The 15,907-nt window shown below is 51.0% G+C and overlaps 1 protein-coding gene and 1 long non-coding RNA gene across 8 annotated transcripts in view; one reads left to right on the top strand and one right to left on the bottom strand.

The window, feature by feature from the left end:
• Positions 1–15,907, top strand: part of PTPRU (protein tyrosine phosphatase receptor type U) — an 83,686-nt gene that overhangs the window by 13,579 nt on the left and 54,200 nt on the right. For all 7 annotated transcript variants that reach the window (XM_084785124.1, XM_084785119.1, XM_084785118.1 and 4 more), the window contains exons 2-7: positions 1,894–2,025; positions 5,014–5,285; positions 5,708–5,789; positions 5,895–6,010; positions 6,289–6,463; positions 6,869–7,162. In XM_084785124.1, the coding sequence (XP_084641250.1) occupies positions 1,894–2,025; positions 5,014–5,285; positions 5,708–5,789; positions 5,895–6,010; positions 6,289–6,463; positions 6,869–7,162 (1,071 nt within the window). The remainder of the gene's footprint in view (positions 1–1,893; positions 2,026–5,013; positions 5,286–5,707; positions 5,790–5,894; positions 6,011–6,288; positions 6,464–6,868; positions 7,163–15,907) is intronic.
• Positions 3,430–4,997, bottom strand: LOC311599311. The gene is made up of 3 exons (XR_014779863.1): positions 4,755–4,997; positions 3,893–3,975; positions 3,430–3,747 (listed from the first exon to the last, which is right to left on the bottom strand). It is a non-coding gene; the product is annotated as an uncharacterized lncRNA (long non-coding RNA).

Genomic DNA, 15,907 nt, shown 5'->3' with positions numbered 1-15,907 from the left:
TCTGGCTGTTAGTCTGAGGTCAGTAAGCTCTCGGTGGGGTGGGAGGGCCGTCTGGTCATGTGCCTGGCTCGGGACCACAGGAAGAACCCACAGGGCTGGCGACCTCAAGCCTGACAGGACCCTGGAGGAGGTGCCTGGGGCGGCTACTTTGCCTCTGGGTAGGAATCAGAAAGACCAGACTCCAGCCTGGGATCTAAATCGTATTTCCCCCTATAGCCTGCCACAGTGATTGGCTGGGACCCCCACAGGCAGGAAGTGAGTGTTCTCCTCTGTCGGCATTTTGCAAAAGGGAGAGCTGTGGCCCTCCCAACGTAGAGGACATTAAAACTCACTTACCTCAGGCCTCAGGGCACAGCGCTGACTAGAGCTTTTCAAACAAAGAGACACAAAACACTGTGGGCTCCCTCACTACCCCCTGTCTGCTCGGTGCAGGCACGTGCACACAGTGATGAGCCCAGTCACGCCTGGCTCTGCCTGCGTGTTTTCACAGGGCCAGTAGAAACATGCAAACTGGCACAAGCCAGCCAGCCAGCCCTCAACGGGAAACCACTTGTTGCCTGTCCCGTTTGTGCCGCTCACCTCTGTCTCGCCCCTCTCCCTCTTGAGACCCAGAAGCGGCTCGTCCTGCCCTTTCTCATATTTCTGGGGAGTGTGAACTTCCGATGGGCATAGATCCAAATCTGGTTTCTTTTCCTCAGACTGGATCCCTCGGCCCCACCTAAACTGCTGTTTCCTGAGTGCTCCCATGTGTCGGATGTTGTAAATCTTCAGCAATTCCGTGTGGGGAAACCGAGGCTCAGAAAGAGAAACGGTTTGCTCAGAGTTGCTGAGAATGGCAAATGGCGAAGTCAAGATTGAATTCTAAGTCGGTCCCCAAGTTTCCAGCGGCCACCACAGAGCTGCTACCTGTACTGTACCGTGGGGGCAAAGGCCTTTGCTTCTCAGGGCTTCAGTCACCTCAAATTGGGGAAGGGTACCTGTGGCTGGCAGGCAGGCAGGCAGGCAGGCGGGATGGGCCTGGCCTGCCACTTCTCTCAACACTCTGCTCAGTTTGCTGGGGCTGCAGACACTAGGGCTGTGGAGTGTGTGCAAGGCCCAGATCAGATCCTTTTCTCTTGAACCAGTGTGGCTCAGGCTTATTTGGTGCCACCTCCAGGTGCTGATGAACCGGCTTGAGACACAGATGACGTCACTACCAACCGAGGGATTCACGTGCATCTCGGGCCCCTCCATCTCTTCCCTTGTCATTCAGATTATCAATCCTTGGTCTCCCGTCACCAGAATTAGCATCCTCTTGTCACACATGTGTCCAATCCAGACAGGGCTGTACCGTGTCACCTCCTCGGGGACCGAGATCTAAGTTGATTGTCTTTGGGCAGTGATTGAATCCCCTTGGCATCTATTGGCATCTATCGCATTGTCAACTGACACAGAGGTGACGTTCCGCACTTGGTGCTCAGCATCTTGCTAAACTGGGGCCTCCGTTTCCAGGCCTGTAAAGCGAGATGAATCTAGTGCTGAGCTTGTAGGTTGATTTGAGGCCTTGGGGACGCAACAGTAATGATGACTAGTTTTGTTTGTTTGTTTGTTTTTTAAATTAAGGAGAGTCTTGATGGATGGTTGAGCTGTTGGGGATCCTGGGAAAGTGGGCAGTGGAAAGTCTTGGTATTGGTAGGGGACAATGGCCGGGGTGGGGTGGGGATGGGGGAGGGGAGGATGCTGGGGTGGAGGAGGGAGGGAGAACTTTGTTAGTTGGAGGGAGCCATGATAAGGAGGGGAAGAGGGTGGCCTGGGTAGAAGGAGGGGACAGTGAGGGAAATCGAAGGGCCGTGTTGGGGTCCTCCTGGTCAGTGGACTTGCCTGAGCTTAACTAACCAGGCTTTGCCCTCACAGCTGGCTGCACCTTCGAGGAGGTGAGTGACCCCGCCGTGCCCTGCGAGTACAGCCAGGCTCAGTACGATGACTTCCAGTGGGAGCAAGTGCGGATCCACCCTGGCACCCGGGCCCCTGCGGACCTGCCCCATGGTGAGCCTACTCTCTGTCATCACTATTATTATTATTTTTCTTCTTCCAGGTCTTCCCTAGTTCTTCCCCCAGGGTCTCCCGCTCTTTCTGGGACTTGAAGAGATGACATCAGATCCTTGAGATGCCTCTGCCTTCTTTTTGGGAGCCCTGGATCCTTCCTAATTTTCACTGTACTCTGCTCCTACTTCAGCACCAGGGATTTTTTTTTGGGCATCTTGAGCACTGGGGATCAGGGGGCTAAGATGTAAATTTTGGTACTCATATGATGGCATTGAGAACAATCACTCTGGAATCATAAAGACATGGGTTCAAATCCTGGTCCCTCAGTGGCCTCAGGCGAGCTGCTCAACTTCTCTGAGCCCTTGCTGTCTTGACTGTGAAGCGGGAGAACAGTAGCCCAGGCCACAGGGCACAAAGGGGGCCAGGGTGTCAGTTGTATAGTTGCTGTTGTGGAGGATATTGAGAGAGCCTGGTGACTAGTAGCCTCGCCCCGCCCCCACCTCACTGGGTGCAGAATCAATTGAGAATTAAAAGAAGAATGGGACATGAAGCTAGGACAGAAGGATTACAAGTTTGAGGCTAGCCTGGGCTACTTGGTCAGATATTGTCCCTAAAATAAAACTGGAAGAAAAGAGAAAAGGGGTGTGTGTGTGTGTGTGTGTGTGTGTGTGTGTGTGTGTGTGTGTGTGTGTGAAGAGATGGCTCAGTGGTTAGAGCACTGGCTGCTCTTTCAGAGGACCTCTTTCAGAGGTTTAATTCCCAGCATCCACATGGTGGCTCATGACCACAGCCAATTCCAGGAGATCCAGTGCTTTCTCATGGCTTCTTCAGGAATTGCACAGATGTGGTACACAGACATGTAGGCAAAACACCCAAACACATAAAATCAAAAAAATTAAAACAATTTTTTTTTCTGAGACAGGGTTTCTCTGTGTAGCCTTGCCATCCCGGACTCGCTTTGTAGACTGGGCTGGCCTCGAACTCACAGGGATCCACCTGCCTCTGTCTCCCGAGTGCTGGGATTAAAGGCGTGTGCCACTACGCCTGGCTAAACAAATTTTTTTTTTTAAAGAAAAAAGAAAAAGGGGCTGGGTGGTGATGGCGTACACCTTTAATCCCAGCACTTGGGAGGCAGAGACCAGCCTGGTGTACAAAGTGAGTCCAGGACAGCCAAGGCTATACAGAGAAACCCTGTCTTGAAAAAACAAAAACAAAAACAAAAACAAAAATTAATTAATTTAAAAAAAAAAAGGAAAAAAAAGGAAAGGAGAGAGAGAGACAAACAAGCCACTTCATTACCAATGAGGCCTGTGTTGTAGGATAGACTGTGAGGGAACTTCAGCCAGTCTCCCTCCCCTGTGTCCTGCCTGTTATAGAGGTGGCTCAGGACTTTGGCCATTCAACTCACAGTGTGGTGTCTGCTGGCAAGAGCAGGACAGGGAAGTGGCAGTTCTTAGTGATGGGTGGACGAGCCGCTGTAGGTGAGAGGTCCCTCCGGGCCTGGCTGGTTGGCCGGCTGGTTGGCTGGCTGGTTGGCTGGCTGGTTGGCTGGCCGGTTGGCCGGCTGGTTGGCTAGCTGGCTGGGCTCTGGAAGCACACCCTGCTTCCACCACAGCCTTCCCTAGCACTCTGGTCTTGCCCATCTGTGTCACTCTGGCTGTGTTCATCTGTTTCTTCAGGGTCCTCCATCCTTGTATATGTTTTAGGGCTATTGCTGTTTACCTTGTTTGAGAGAGACACATAATGTTACCCTAACCTTGCAGGGGCTCCACGTGACCTCTGTGCACCCCTAGATCCAGCTATTTATGCCAGGTCTTAGTAGGCACTCAGGTATACGTGTTCTGGCTTAGATTCATGTTTTCCAGACCTGTGGTCTTCCTTGGTGAAGGTGCGGGAAGGAACGGTGTTTGGCAGAAACGGTGAACTTGGCGGATAGTCTAGAAAAAGTCCCTGTGGATGGAAACGAAACAAGGGCCATTAGTCTCAGAGGAGGGCAGGACGCGCATGTCAGAGCAGGGAGGGCTGCAGGAAATAGAGGAGGACGCAAGGTGTCACTCTAGAAGACAGAGCTGCCTTCTGGGAGAGGAGAGTCCACAGGAGCTGGCCAACAAGTGTTTGGCTAGGATGTGTCCCTTCTAGGGCTCCAGTGGGGACAGGGGACCTGGAGGTTCGTTCCCTCTCTCTGCAGGGCACAGGCAGCAGCCACCTTCCACGGGGCTCCAGGCTCACAGAGATGAATGAATGAAACTCCTTCTAGCTGAGTCCCCCGGGGAGCCCTCCTGAGCAGGCTCAGAATATGCTGCCAGCCAAGCCTTGGAGGAGGGGCGGTGCCCAGTGCCTGCTGTGCTAGGGTGCAAGGGTGGCTGTTAGGCCTCTCCTTGGCAGCTGCATGTCCCTCCCCCCACCCCCTCCAATCCAAAACACATGGGGGATCTTCAGGTTGGAACTAGGGGTGCTTGTGTTGGAATCCCGGGGGGGTTGGGGCAGGCAGGGGAAGGGAAGTTAACGCTTTCATTCAATCTGCCCTCCGTATTTTTCAAGCATGGGCTCGGAGCCTGTGCATGAGGACGCAAGCAAAGGCCCGAGGCACGACAGGCTGGTAGCGGGACTGTCACATGCTCTATGAATGACCAGAACCAGAGGGAAGCACACAGCATGGGGGAAGTGGGTGACCTTAGAACCAGTGACCTCAGCCTCTTGACCCCTAAGACAAGTGACCTAATCCTTACCTTCCAGGACAGCACAGAGCTTGGGAAACTGGTGACATGTGGATGGTTGAGGGGGCCATATGGGCTTTGATAAGGTTGAGTCTGTGCTTTCTCTTTTGGGAAACAGACCCTGGGGAGCGGAGGGATCTACTCCATGTGAGAACTCAGGAGGTCAAAATCTTTGATTTCTGCTGGGCCCTTGGTTCTGTCCCTTCTCACAGCGACTGTTGGCCTGCCCTAAGTTTTCCTCACCTCCTGCCTCTTCTTTTTCTCTCCCTAGGTGCCTACTTGATGGTCAACGCTTCCCAGCATGCTCCAGGCCAGAGGGCCCATATCATCTTCCAGACCCTGAGCGAGAATGACACCCATTGTGTGCAGTTCAGCTACTTCCTGTATAGCCGGGATGGGCACAGCCCGGGTACCCTAGGTGTCTACGTGCGTGTGAATGGAGGCCCTCTGGGCCGTGCTGTGTGGAATATGACTGGATCCCATGGCCGTCAGTGGCACCAGGCTGAACTGGCTGTCAGCACCTTCTGGCCCAACGAGTATCAGGTGGGCTGGGTTCGGTCAGTGGGGTTGGAGGTAAGGACAGGGGCAGGCCACCCCAAGGTCAGACTAGGTTGGAATTAATATCTGTTTGGCACTGCGAGTCAATCTGGGGTCAGGTTTGGAGTTAGTCTGGGGTCAGTGTGGGTACAGCGTCAGAGGTCATTGTTAATATGGTGGCCAGTGTTGATGGCAAGTCGGAAATTCTGTCTAACTAGAAGACTTCTGCTGCTTTGAGGGAGTTGTCTGAGCTGAGATTGGAACTTCTAGCCTTGACCTTGACTTCGCTTTCTCTGGCCACACCCCTGAAGCAGCTGGGTTGGTAGTGAGGGTCTGTGTGAGCTGGGTTGGCATCGCTTGGTAGAGAGGGCTTGGGTTGGGGCCCCAAGCTGCATTGGACTAAACAGCTGGCCTCCTACTTCCCTCAGGTGCTGTTTGAGGCCCTCATCTCCCCAGACCACAAGGGCTACATAGGCTTGGATGACATCTTGCTATTCAGCTACCCCTGCGGTGAGTCCCAGTCCACCGGGACGCAAGGATGAGGGTAGCCTTGGCTCCTGCCTGCAGGGCAACGCAGGCCCAGCTCATGCTGGGGCTCTGCCTGTTTTCCCACAGCAAAGGCGCCTCACTTCTCCCGTCTGGGAGACGTGGAGGTGAATGCGGGCCAGAACGCATCCTTCCAATGCATGGCGGCAGGCAGAGCTGCAGAGGCAGAGCGCTTCCTCCTGCAGGTGAGGGCGTCCCACGAAGACTTGGCTCAGCAAGGTAGCGGAGGGCTACCGCTCGGCTTGGTTCCCTTTGTGGGGTTTGAGTCCTCCCCTTGTACCCGAGCATCTATACAACTGTGTCTTGCCTCCCACAGGCTGTGCTCTGGCAGCTTGGATTCCTCTTAACCCAGGGTGCAGGGCAGCTCTTGGATCCTCGAATGTCCCTGGGAATAGTAGAGACTCATTTTATAGGCGGCTAGGTTGGACCGCTCCTTAACTCTCCCATCCCTCTTTCCTTCTAGCGGCAGAGTGGGGTAATGGTGCCTGCGGCTGGAGTGCGCCACATCAGCCACCGTCGCTTCCTGGCCACTTTCCCTCTGGCCTCTGTAGGACGCTCAGAGCAGGATCTGTACCGCTGCGTGTCCCAGGCCCCGCGTGGCGCTGGAGTCTCCAACTTCGCAGAGCTCATTGTTAAAGGTCAGCGGATTGGATAAGAGGAAGGTCCGAGGGGCGGGGTCAGGAGAAGGCGGGATTCCGCGGGGTTGTGCCTGAAGAGTATCTGGTGGGGATCCCAGGGCAGGGTTTGTCGAGGGCTTGATAGGAGCTTGAGGGACCTAGGAAGATAAGGAGGGTTTCGTGATGGGAGCGGAATGGGGTGCAGAGTTAATCTCTGGCTGTGACCTGAACAGTGTCACCCGGTGGAGGGATGAGCTGGATGCGTGCGAGGGGAGTACAGCACGTGGGGCTCTGTCTACATGAGCCTTCCATGTAGTGTGTTGGGGTCCGCCAGGACTGTACTTGGGTGTTCGGAGTGGCTGTGGCTGAGTTCTAGGGCCACGTGGTGGCACCAGTAGGCTCCTCCTCTTCCGCGTATCCTTGCAGAGCCTCCCACCCCCATCGCGCCCCCACAGCTGCTGCGTGCAGGCCCCACCTACCTCATCATCCAGCTCAACACCAACTCCATCATCGGCGATGGGCCAATCATACGCAAGGAGATCGAGTACCGCATGGCTCGGGGCCCGTGGGCTGAGGTGCACGCTGTTAACCTGCAGACCTATAAGCTGTGGCATCTGGACCCTGACACTGAATATGAGATCAGCGTGCTGCTCACGCGCCCAGGGGATGGAGGCACAGGCCGCCCAGGGCCACCTCTGCTCAGCCGGACCAAGTGCGCAGGTGGGTTGGGGGGAAGGGCCCCTTTCCACAGAGGCAGCAAGGCCTCCTGACAAACATGCATTTACTGACTTCATCCTTACCATAAGGTAAGCACTCTGGAGGCTAGCCTGAGCTACTTCTCCATAGCTTGTCTCAAAAATATAAAACAAGACAAACAAAAGAGACAAAGAAAACACCAAATCAACCTGCCCTCCACCCAAATCAAACCAAATCAAAAATGTCAACGAAGAAAATAAAAAAGAAAACTTACCAGAACACTATGACATAGGTACTGTTGTCATACCTATTTCACAGATGAGGTGACTGAGGCAGGAGATGTTAATTGACTGGGCGAAGAACACATAGCCAATAAGTGGCAGAGATGCACTTAAATTGGCCAGGTGCAGTTTCTGTCTTCTTAACCACTATCAATTAAAAAATTGTATGTGATGGATTTTATCTGGATTCCCTGGGCCTGGCATTGTACCTCCCTTGTTTAGGAGGAAAGTAGCAGTTGCTAAGGGACCCATGATGCCCCTGTACCCGGAAGACTAATAAGAAACGGAGAGCAGGCTTTGCAGTGATGTCAGTGTGCTGTTGTTTCTGAAATTTTCTTAGTGATCAATGTAGATTCTAGGTTCATGGGCTGCTGTAAGAAAGACAGAGCCCCTCCATCCATCCTTTAGCATGGTTTCCACGAGAGTTACACTTTGGACAGCTATAGTGTAACTTTACAACCAAGACTGACATCTGGGGCTGGCAAGATGGCTCAGCAGGTAAAGGTGCTTGCTGCCACGCCTGATGACACAGAGCCTCACATGATGGAGAGAATGCACACTCATAACGTGTCTTCTGACATCCAAATGCGTGCTATGGTATGTTTGTGTCCCCACCTCCCAGGCAGATGTGCACCTGAAAAAATAGTAAATACAATGTAACAAACATGTGTAACAAAAAGTTGGCGCGCATTGACTCCAAAGCTATGCAAAGGAGCCCCTGTTTCAGTGTTTGTGTGGCCCTCTGTGCCCCTCAGCATTATAGCGGGAACCTTGAGCAGTCAAGTGTCCCTATAGACAATTCACATAGCTGTTTTATAACCACATCCTTTTCTTGATTCCTCCATGCCCCCTGCCCTGCCCTACCCCCCCCCCCCCCCCGCCCCCGGTAACCACAGATCTGTCCTTCATTGCTAGAATCTTGTCATCTCCAGAATGTTCCGTAAATGACATCATGTAGTATATAACCTTTTTGGAATTGCTTCTTTTGGAATTTTTTTTGGGGGGGGAGGAGGTAGCAGATTTGTTGCAGCATAATCTGTATTTGTACATGTCACTGTACCTGTCACTCACGAAAGCTCACAGTTTGAGGCTTTCAGCATCTCTGGAGTTGCACAACAGTTAATGTGATTGCTTTCAGAACGTGTCACCGCCCTGGGTGGCACCCTTGCACCATTTAGCAGTCACCCACTCACCCGGATCCTGAGGCAAATGTGAGGCCACTTGCCATCTCTCTTGATATACTCCTTGTAGATATTTTACATACTAGAACCATGTGTGATAGTTTGGAGTCTTTTGCTGGTGGCTCCCTCATTTGGCCTTAGTCCTGCTATGGTGACTCGTCATTGCTGTCTTCCTTTGGCTGGGTTGTGTACATCTCTTGTGCAGCGTGTGTCCGCTCACCACTGACAGACACTTGATTGTGCCTTTTGACCACCAGGAACAATATTTCGTACAAGTTTTAAGAATATTTATTTTATTTTCGTGTGTGTGTGTGTGTGTGTGTGTGTGTGTGTGTGTGTGTGTGTGTTATGTGCACTTACTGAGTGCTGGTGCCAGAGAAGAGGGCAATGGATTCCCCCTGGAGCTGGACTTACAGGTAGTTGTGAAACATTTGATGTGGTTGCTGGGGGCCGAACTACAGGATCTCAACAAGAGCAGCAATTGCTTCTAACAGCTGAGCCCTCCCTCCCTCCCTCCCTTCCTCCCTCCCTCCCTCCTTCCCTCCCTCCCTACCTCATAGCCCTCATTTGCATTTTTTAGTGTCTAGTGTTGCTGAACATCTTCCCTCACGTGACTGCTGCCGCCTGTGCTCTCCATACCATTGCTTGCTTCTTAATAGAGTTGCTTTTTCTCCTATTGGGTTTTGAGACCTCTTATGTATTCTAGATATTAGGTATATCTAGAACGCATTATTAATGTATTAATGGATGTAAATCTGTAGGTATTTCTCCCAGTAGGGATCTTGTCTCCTCATTGTCTACATCGATGGAGAGCAAACATTTTAAATTTTGATGAAGTTCTGTTTCTCAAACTGCCCAGTGCATTTGGAGTCAATCATAAGAGTCTCTGGCCTAGCCCTAGGCTAACTCTTGAAGATCTTCTTGTATTATTTATTTATTTATTTATTTTCTAAAAGTGTAACAATTTCATCTCTACAACCACGGTCTATTTTGGATAATGTGTGAGGTTAACGTTAAGAGTCAAATAGTTTTTACAATTGATATTTAGTTTTTTTTTTTGTAAATGTATTTACTTAGTGTTTGTGTGTGTGGGCACGCGCCTGGCACAGTGCGCACGCGGAGGCTGGAGGACAGCTTACTGGAGTCTGTTCTCTCCTTTCACTACGTGGGTCCTGGGGATCGAACTCAAGTTGTTAGGTTTGACAGCAAGCATTTTTTACCTACTGAGTCATCGTGACAGCCTGCAGTTCACATTCTTCAGTGTTAGTAAAGCTGGTTTGGGGGAGTCAGCTGAAATCTAGTTCAATGCCAGGCTGCGGGAGAGAGATACTTGCGGGTGGGGCGGGTCAGGGTCCCCGCAGTGATTTCTCTCTAACTGAGTGGTCTGCGTGGGGTGACATGCCCCCTGAGAGCTTCATTCATCTTGCTTTATAAGCGAAAACAACATTAATCTGTACCATATGGGGTAGCATAAAGACTCAGGCATCGAGCGCTTATTGAGTGTCTATTATGTGCCAGGTAATGTCACAGTTGCTAGGGATACATGGCTGCACCCTAGACAGAGGCCACCAGCGTTTGAGTCCTCTTAAGACTCTGCAGGGAGCTCGTGTCCTGGCAGAAGGAGGCAGATGATAAATAAGTAAACAAGTGGAATATATAGTCTGTCAGATGGTGATAAGTGTGTGAGGAGGAATAAATCAGGGCGGGCACTGGGGAAGGGGGCGGAAGTTGCTATTTATAAGATGCCGAAGGACCGTCTTACTGAGATGGTGGCATCTGAGCAGAGTCATGAGGGAGGTGAGGGCTGAGCTAGGTGGTGTCCTGGAAGGGGACATCTGGGGAAGGGACGGTCCAGACAGGCATTCAGTGCAAAGGCCTGGAGTTACAGAGGAGACCTATACAGAAGGATGTATAAGGAGGGCGAGGGATGTCAGATTCAGAGGCGAGTGAGCTGGGGAGTGATGGCAGGGCTCGGAGAGCAAGGGTGAGCATGCGCAACTGCTGCACAGAAGGTCTGCTCTGGAGACGTCACGGAGGATTGGCTGTAGGGGGGGGTGTGATGGCTAGTTTTGTCAACCGGACACAGGTCACCTAGGAAGAGGGGTCCTCAATGGAGGGAAAGCCTACATCAGATCATCCTGTGAGCCTGTTTGTGGGGCATCTTCTTGATTAAAGGTTGACACGGGAGAGCCTAGCTCACTGTGGGTGGTGTCACCTTAAGGCAGGTGATCTTAGGTTTTATAAGAAAGCAGGTTTGCCGGGCGTGGTGGCGCACGCCTTTAATCCGATCACTTGGGAGGCAGAGGCAGGTGGATCGCTATGAGTTCAAGGCCAACCTGGTCTACAGAGTGAGTCCAGGACAGCCAAGGCTACACAGAGAAACCCTGTCTCAAAAACCAAAAAATAAAAAAAAAATAAAAAAATAAAAAAAAAAATAAAAAAAAGAAAGAAAGAAAGCAAGTAGGCCGAGCAAGGGGTGGGGGGTGGGGGGGGGGAGAGAAACAGAGAAAGAGAGAGAACGCACCAGCAAGCAGTGTTCCTCCATGGTCTCTGCTTTAGCTCCTGCCTCGAGCTTCTGTCCTGGCTTCTGTAGATGATGGACCAAGGTGTGGGAGTGTAAGCCACATGAGCACCTTCTTCCCCAAGATGCCTGTGTCATGGGATGTATCACAGCAACAGAGAGTCAAATTGTTTGTTTTGTTTTGGTTTTTTTTTTTTTTTTTTGGTTTTTTTTTTTGAGACAAGGTTTCTCTGTGTAGTCTTGGCTGTCCTGGACTCCCTTTGTAGACCAGGCTGGCCTTGAACTCACAGTGATCCGCCTGCCTCTGCCTCCCGAGTGGAGAGTCAAATTGTGACAGAGGACAAAGATTTCTAAGGAGACCCGTGAGGAGGTGCCCGCAGCTACTGAAGCCAGGGATGGTAGCCGGGAGCTGAGTGGAAGTGACCAACGGTGCCAGTGATGACAAAGCTGCTCAGTCTGGTCGGTTCTGAAATCAATGACATCCACCGATAGATCCGCTGTGGGATGAAGGAGAAACAAATAGAGAGTCCAGGATGCTCCGAGGTGTTTTGCTTGAGTAACTAGATGGATGGAGCTGTCACTTACTGCAAAGGAGCCCATGGCGGCAGCAGAGCTGGTGGGGGGGAACTGACCCGGGGGATGCCATAGATCGGGAGCTGTGCGTTGGACGCAGTGGCTTTGAGATGCCATTAAATGTGCCATTGGCGATTTCCACCAGGCAGCTGGATGGATGAGCAAGGGACTGAGGGAAGGATGCAACCTGCTGGTACGGATCTGAAAGTTGTTGGTACAGAGATGTGGCGGGATCACATCGCTCATGTTAGTATTCTCAACAGTGGTGATTTTTCTCTCCTAGGGGGACATTTGCTGGTGTCTGGAGACATGTTGCCTGTCATACTGGCCGCTGCTGGTGGTGGGTGCTACCAGCATTAAGAGGTAGAGGCCAGGGACAGCTGTCCAATGTTGAGCTTGAAAACCCCTGTTTAGGTTTTTGGGGCGTGTAAATGAGGAGATGGCCTGGTGTGAAACTGATCCTTGGGGTCCTGCAGTGTTTTGGGTTAATCTGGGCCACTGTAGGGAGCACATTACATGCATGTGAAGTGATGTGCCTGGCACACCACAGGCACGCCATAAGTGACAGCTGTCATCATTATGGTGTCCTTCGTGTTCCAAAAGAATCTTTGATTTGCCACTTAGAATAAAAGAAATCAGAGCTTGAGGCCCATGGAAAATCTCTCTGGTACTCTCCTGAGTGTGCAGATGGGGACACTGAAACCCGGATGGGGGAAGGGACTTGCTTGCAATCAGCCAGTGGGTCAACAACCCAGGTTGGTGGGCTGGGGAAATGGCTCAGTGAAAAAAGTGCTTGCTGTCAGCTATGTAAAAGAGATGAGTGCAGTAGTGTGTGTCTGTAGTCACTTTGTGGGTGACTGAGTGGAGGCAGAAGACTCAGGCATGTACACACACACACACACACACACACACACACACACACACACACACGCACACCCCTTCAGGATGCATGGTCATTGTATGGAAAATGATGCAGAGAGGCAGACAGACTCAATCTCAGCAGGTTAAGGCTGCTTTATTGGATCAATGAAGGGTCTCAACCTTTCTGTGGCTGCAGGACAGACAGACAGACTGACAGACAGCAAAGAGTCAGACAGACAAACACACACACAGACACACACACACACACACAGAGACACACAGACACACATACACACACAGACACACACAGACACACACAGACACACACACACACACACACACACACATACACACACACACACACACACACACACACACACACACACACACACACACGGGTAACTACCAGGAAGTTACAGCTATTCTTTTGTGGTTTGACTGGGAGCAGAGTGGGTTGTTTTGATACCTGGGCGTATTGTTTCTGCCTGTGGAGCTGAACGATAGGACCCTGCTGTAAGGTCGAAGTCTGGCATTTCCAGATAGCCTCTGAGCTCTGTATTAAGATGACCAATTCTCTCAGCTGGGTTCTCTCTCCTCCTGATCTGGGAAACCTCAGAACCTCTAAGGCGAGTCACATAGCCCTTAGTGAGGTTACAATCCCAATCCTTCTCTGATAAGAAAGCTGGTCAGTAAGCACCTGGGGATTCCTGGAGATACCCACCCTCTGCTAAAAAGATGCCTTGGTGTCTTGGCTCTCAACCAATGGCCTTTAACCGTACCTGGAATTCTTCCCCCACCCATAGGACAATTAAGTGTTGCTTTCTTCCTTTTATGATAGGGCTGTGTTGTTACATGTAGATCAAGTATCCCTGGGGGCTCCTAGCCCTAGCGAATCAAACACATTCACCCTGGAAACCCCTCCCACTGCCCAAGGTTTATAATGTCCCCAATTCACAAAATAAAGGCTAGCTTGCTTGCTCTCTCATTTCATTCCTCCACCATGACACCCAAGAGCTTCTGGACTCCCCTACCCCGACTTGGACTCTGATTAGGCAGCCTCCTGTGCAGCCTTTTTTATCTTTTGCTGTTCGCTGGTGTGTCATGATCAGGCAGATTCTGAGGCCCACCCCATCACCTTGAGGTCAGTGCTTGCTGGACCTGCATCCTGCTGGAATTGCCTTCTGGTCGGTTTTAAGCTTTTGCCTGGACCCCTGTTGTTAATACATCGGCTTAACCAAAGGGCTGTAACACTGAGGTATCATCACAGGCTTTCGGAACACCCGAGTTTCCACTGCTATCTGATACCAGCAATCTCATTTTAAAAAGAACCAATTGTAACTAACACTTGCTCTGAGCCCTTTGGCTGCTTCAGAGAGAGAAATGGACCTTTGATCTTGAGGTTTCTCTGTTCCTGTCCAGAAGCAAGCAGCACCTGGACCAGCCCACCTGATGCAGAACCCAGTCTACTTGCAGATGTGGGACAACACTGAATGATCAGGCTGGGTCGAGCCATTCTCTATGGCTAAGAGCCCAATACGCCTGATTCAGTTCCTCACGACCTGAGGCTATTCTCCAGCAGTATAACTTTTGATCATTCCCATTTTACAGGCGAATAAACTAATATTTAGAAATTCAGTCACTTGACCAAATCTGCACTGTGTTCCTCAGCAGAGCCAGAGGAGAGAGCTAGTGTCTTAGTTACTTTACTGTTGCTGTGATAAAATATCCTGAGGCAAATGACTCGAGGAAGGGTTTATCTTGGCTCACAGTTTGAGGGCCCGGTCCGTTATGGTGGGGCAAGTCAAGGCAGCAGGTGCTTGAAGCAGCTGACCACATTGCAGGCACTGTCTGAGAGCGTAGAGCACTGGGTGCTGGTGCTCAGCTCCACAGCCCACTTTCACTCAGCCTGGGATCCAAGTCATGGTATCATGGACCACACGTTTCAGGCGATTCTTTCCACCTCAGTTAACGTCACCAAGAAAGACCCTCACAGGCGACTCTAGATTCTGTCAGATTGAGAATCACCACCAGCCACGGCAGCTGGCAACTCTTGATTTCCAATGAGTGGTGACAGGGACAGCAGGTATCACTGCCTCTGCCTTGGGCCAAGTGTCCACTCGTTTCCAGGTACAGATAAATATTTCCCTTAGGCTAGCCAGGGTAGGGACGGGTCACGGGCCAGGTGGGTAGACTCAAAACAAAAACCTCCTCCCTCCCGTCCCTCCTAATCACAGGCTCGTCTTTGCTGTTATTACGGCCCTGGAGCCTGGCCTGGGGTTGTTTTGCTCTTGGGCAGCTGTGTTGTCAGGCTCTGCAGGCCCACAATTCCCTCCACTCTATTATTTACTGTAAAAACAATAATATTGCACCAGTTAAAGGCTTACAAAAAAAAAAAAGCCTCTCTGAATCACACCATCCTAGCTCAACAGCTGCCTTAATTTTTCTGTCTTGTTCCAGTCTCTGCCCATATGTCTTCAGCGCACATTTTCACACGCTTGTCATTGGGATGGAGCGGGCGCGCAGGATTCTGCTTCATTCGCCCGGTGCCCGTGCATGTGCGACACTGCCTGTAATTATGTTATTGCCTGTAGACATCTACCCAGTGTCCCCAGATTGCTGGGCCGTTTGTTTCTCTCTCCTTATTATTATAATACTACATGGGAAAATTAAATGCTTTCTGTTCTTTCTTATTTTCGTGAATCGTATTCTTCAGGGTAAGCCGTCGGGAGCGATTAGAGGAAGGGCTCTGACACGTTATTGCTTTGCGGCATGCTTCCACCAACTTACATTGCTTCAGAAGTCTCACTTTGGTGCACACGGCTCCTTATTGATTACTATTGGCTGGGCACTCTGGTCTACCATGTCCCCTGTGATGCTTACGTTCCCTCCTTTTTTTTTTTTTTTTTTTTTGGAGTCATGCTAACCCACAACTCACTGCATAACTGAAGATAACCTTAAAGTCTTGATTTCCCCCTAAGCCCAACGGTTCTCAATCTGTGGGTCACGACCCCTGTTAGGGGTTCAAATGATCCTTTCACAGGGGTCACCTAAGACCTTCAGAAAGCACAGATATTTGCATTACGATTCATAACAGTAGCAAAATTACTGTTATGAAGTAGCAACAAAATTAATTGGGTGCTTGGGAGTCAACATAACATGGAGGACTGTATTGAGAGGTCATAGCGTTAGGGAGGCTGAGAACCAGTGCTCTGGCCTCTACTTCCTAAGTGCTGGGATCACAGGCATGTGCCTGCTTATATTTGGTCTTAAAGGAGGTGGTTTTGTTGTTGTTATTTGTCTTTGGGACAGGGTCTCAGGCTGCTGTTGAACTTGCTTGGTAGTTGAGGATGAC

Source organism: Acomys minous, assembly GCF_964271855.1.
Source record: "Acomys minous genome assembly, chromosome: 6".
In the NCBI taxonomy this organism is placed as follows: Eukaryota; Metazoa; Chordata; class Mammalia; order Rodentia; family Muridae; genus Acomys; species Acomys minous.
This window is presented reverse-complemented; position numbering and strand designations above follow the sequence as displayed.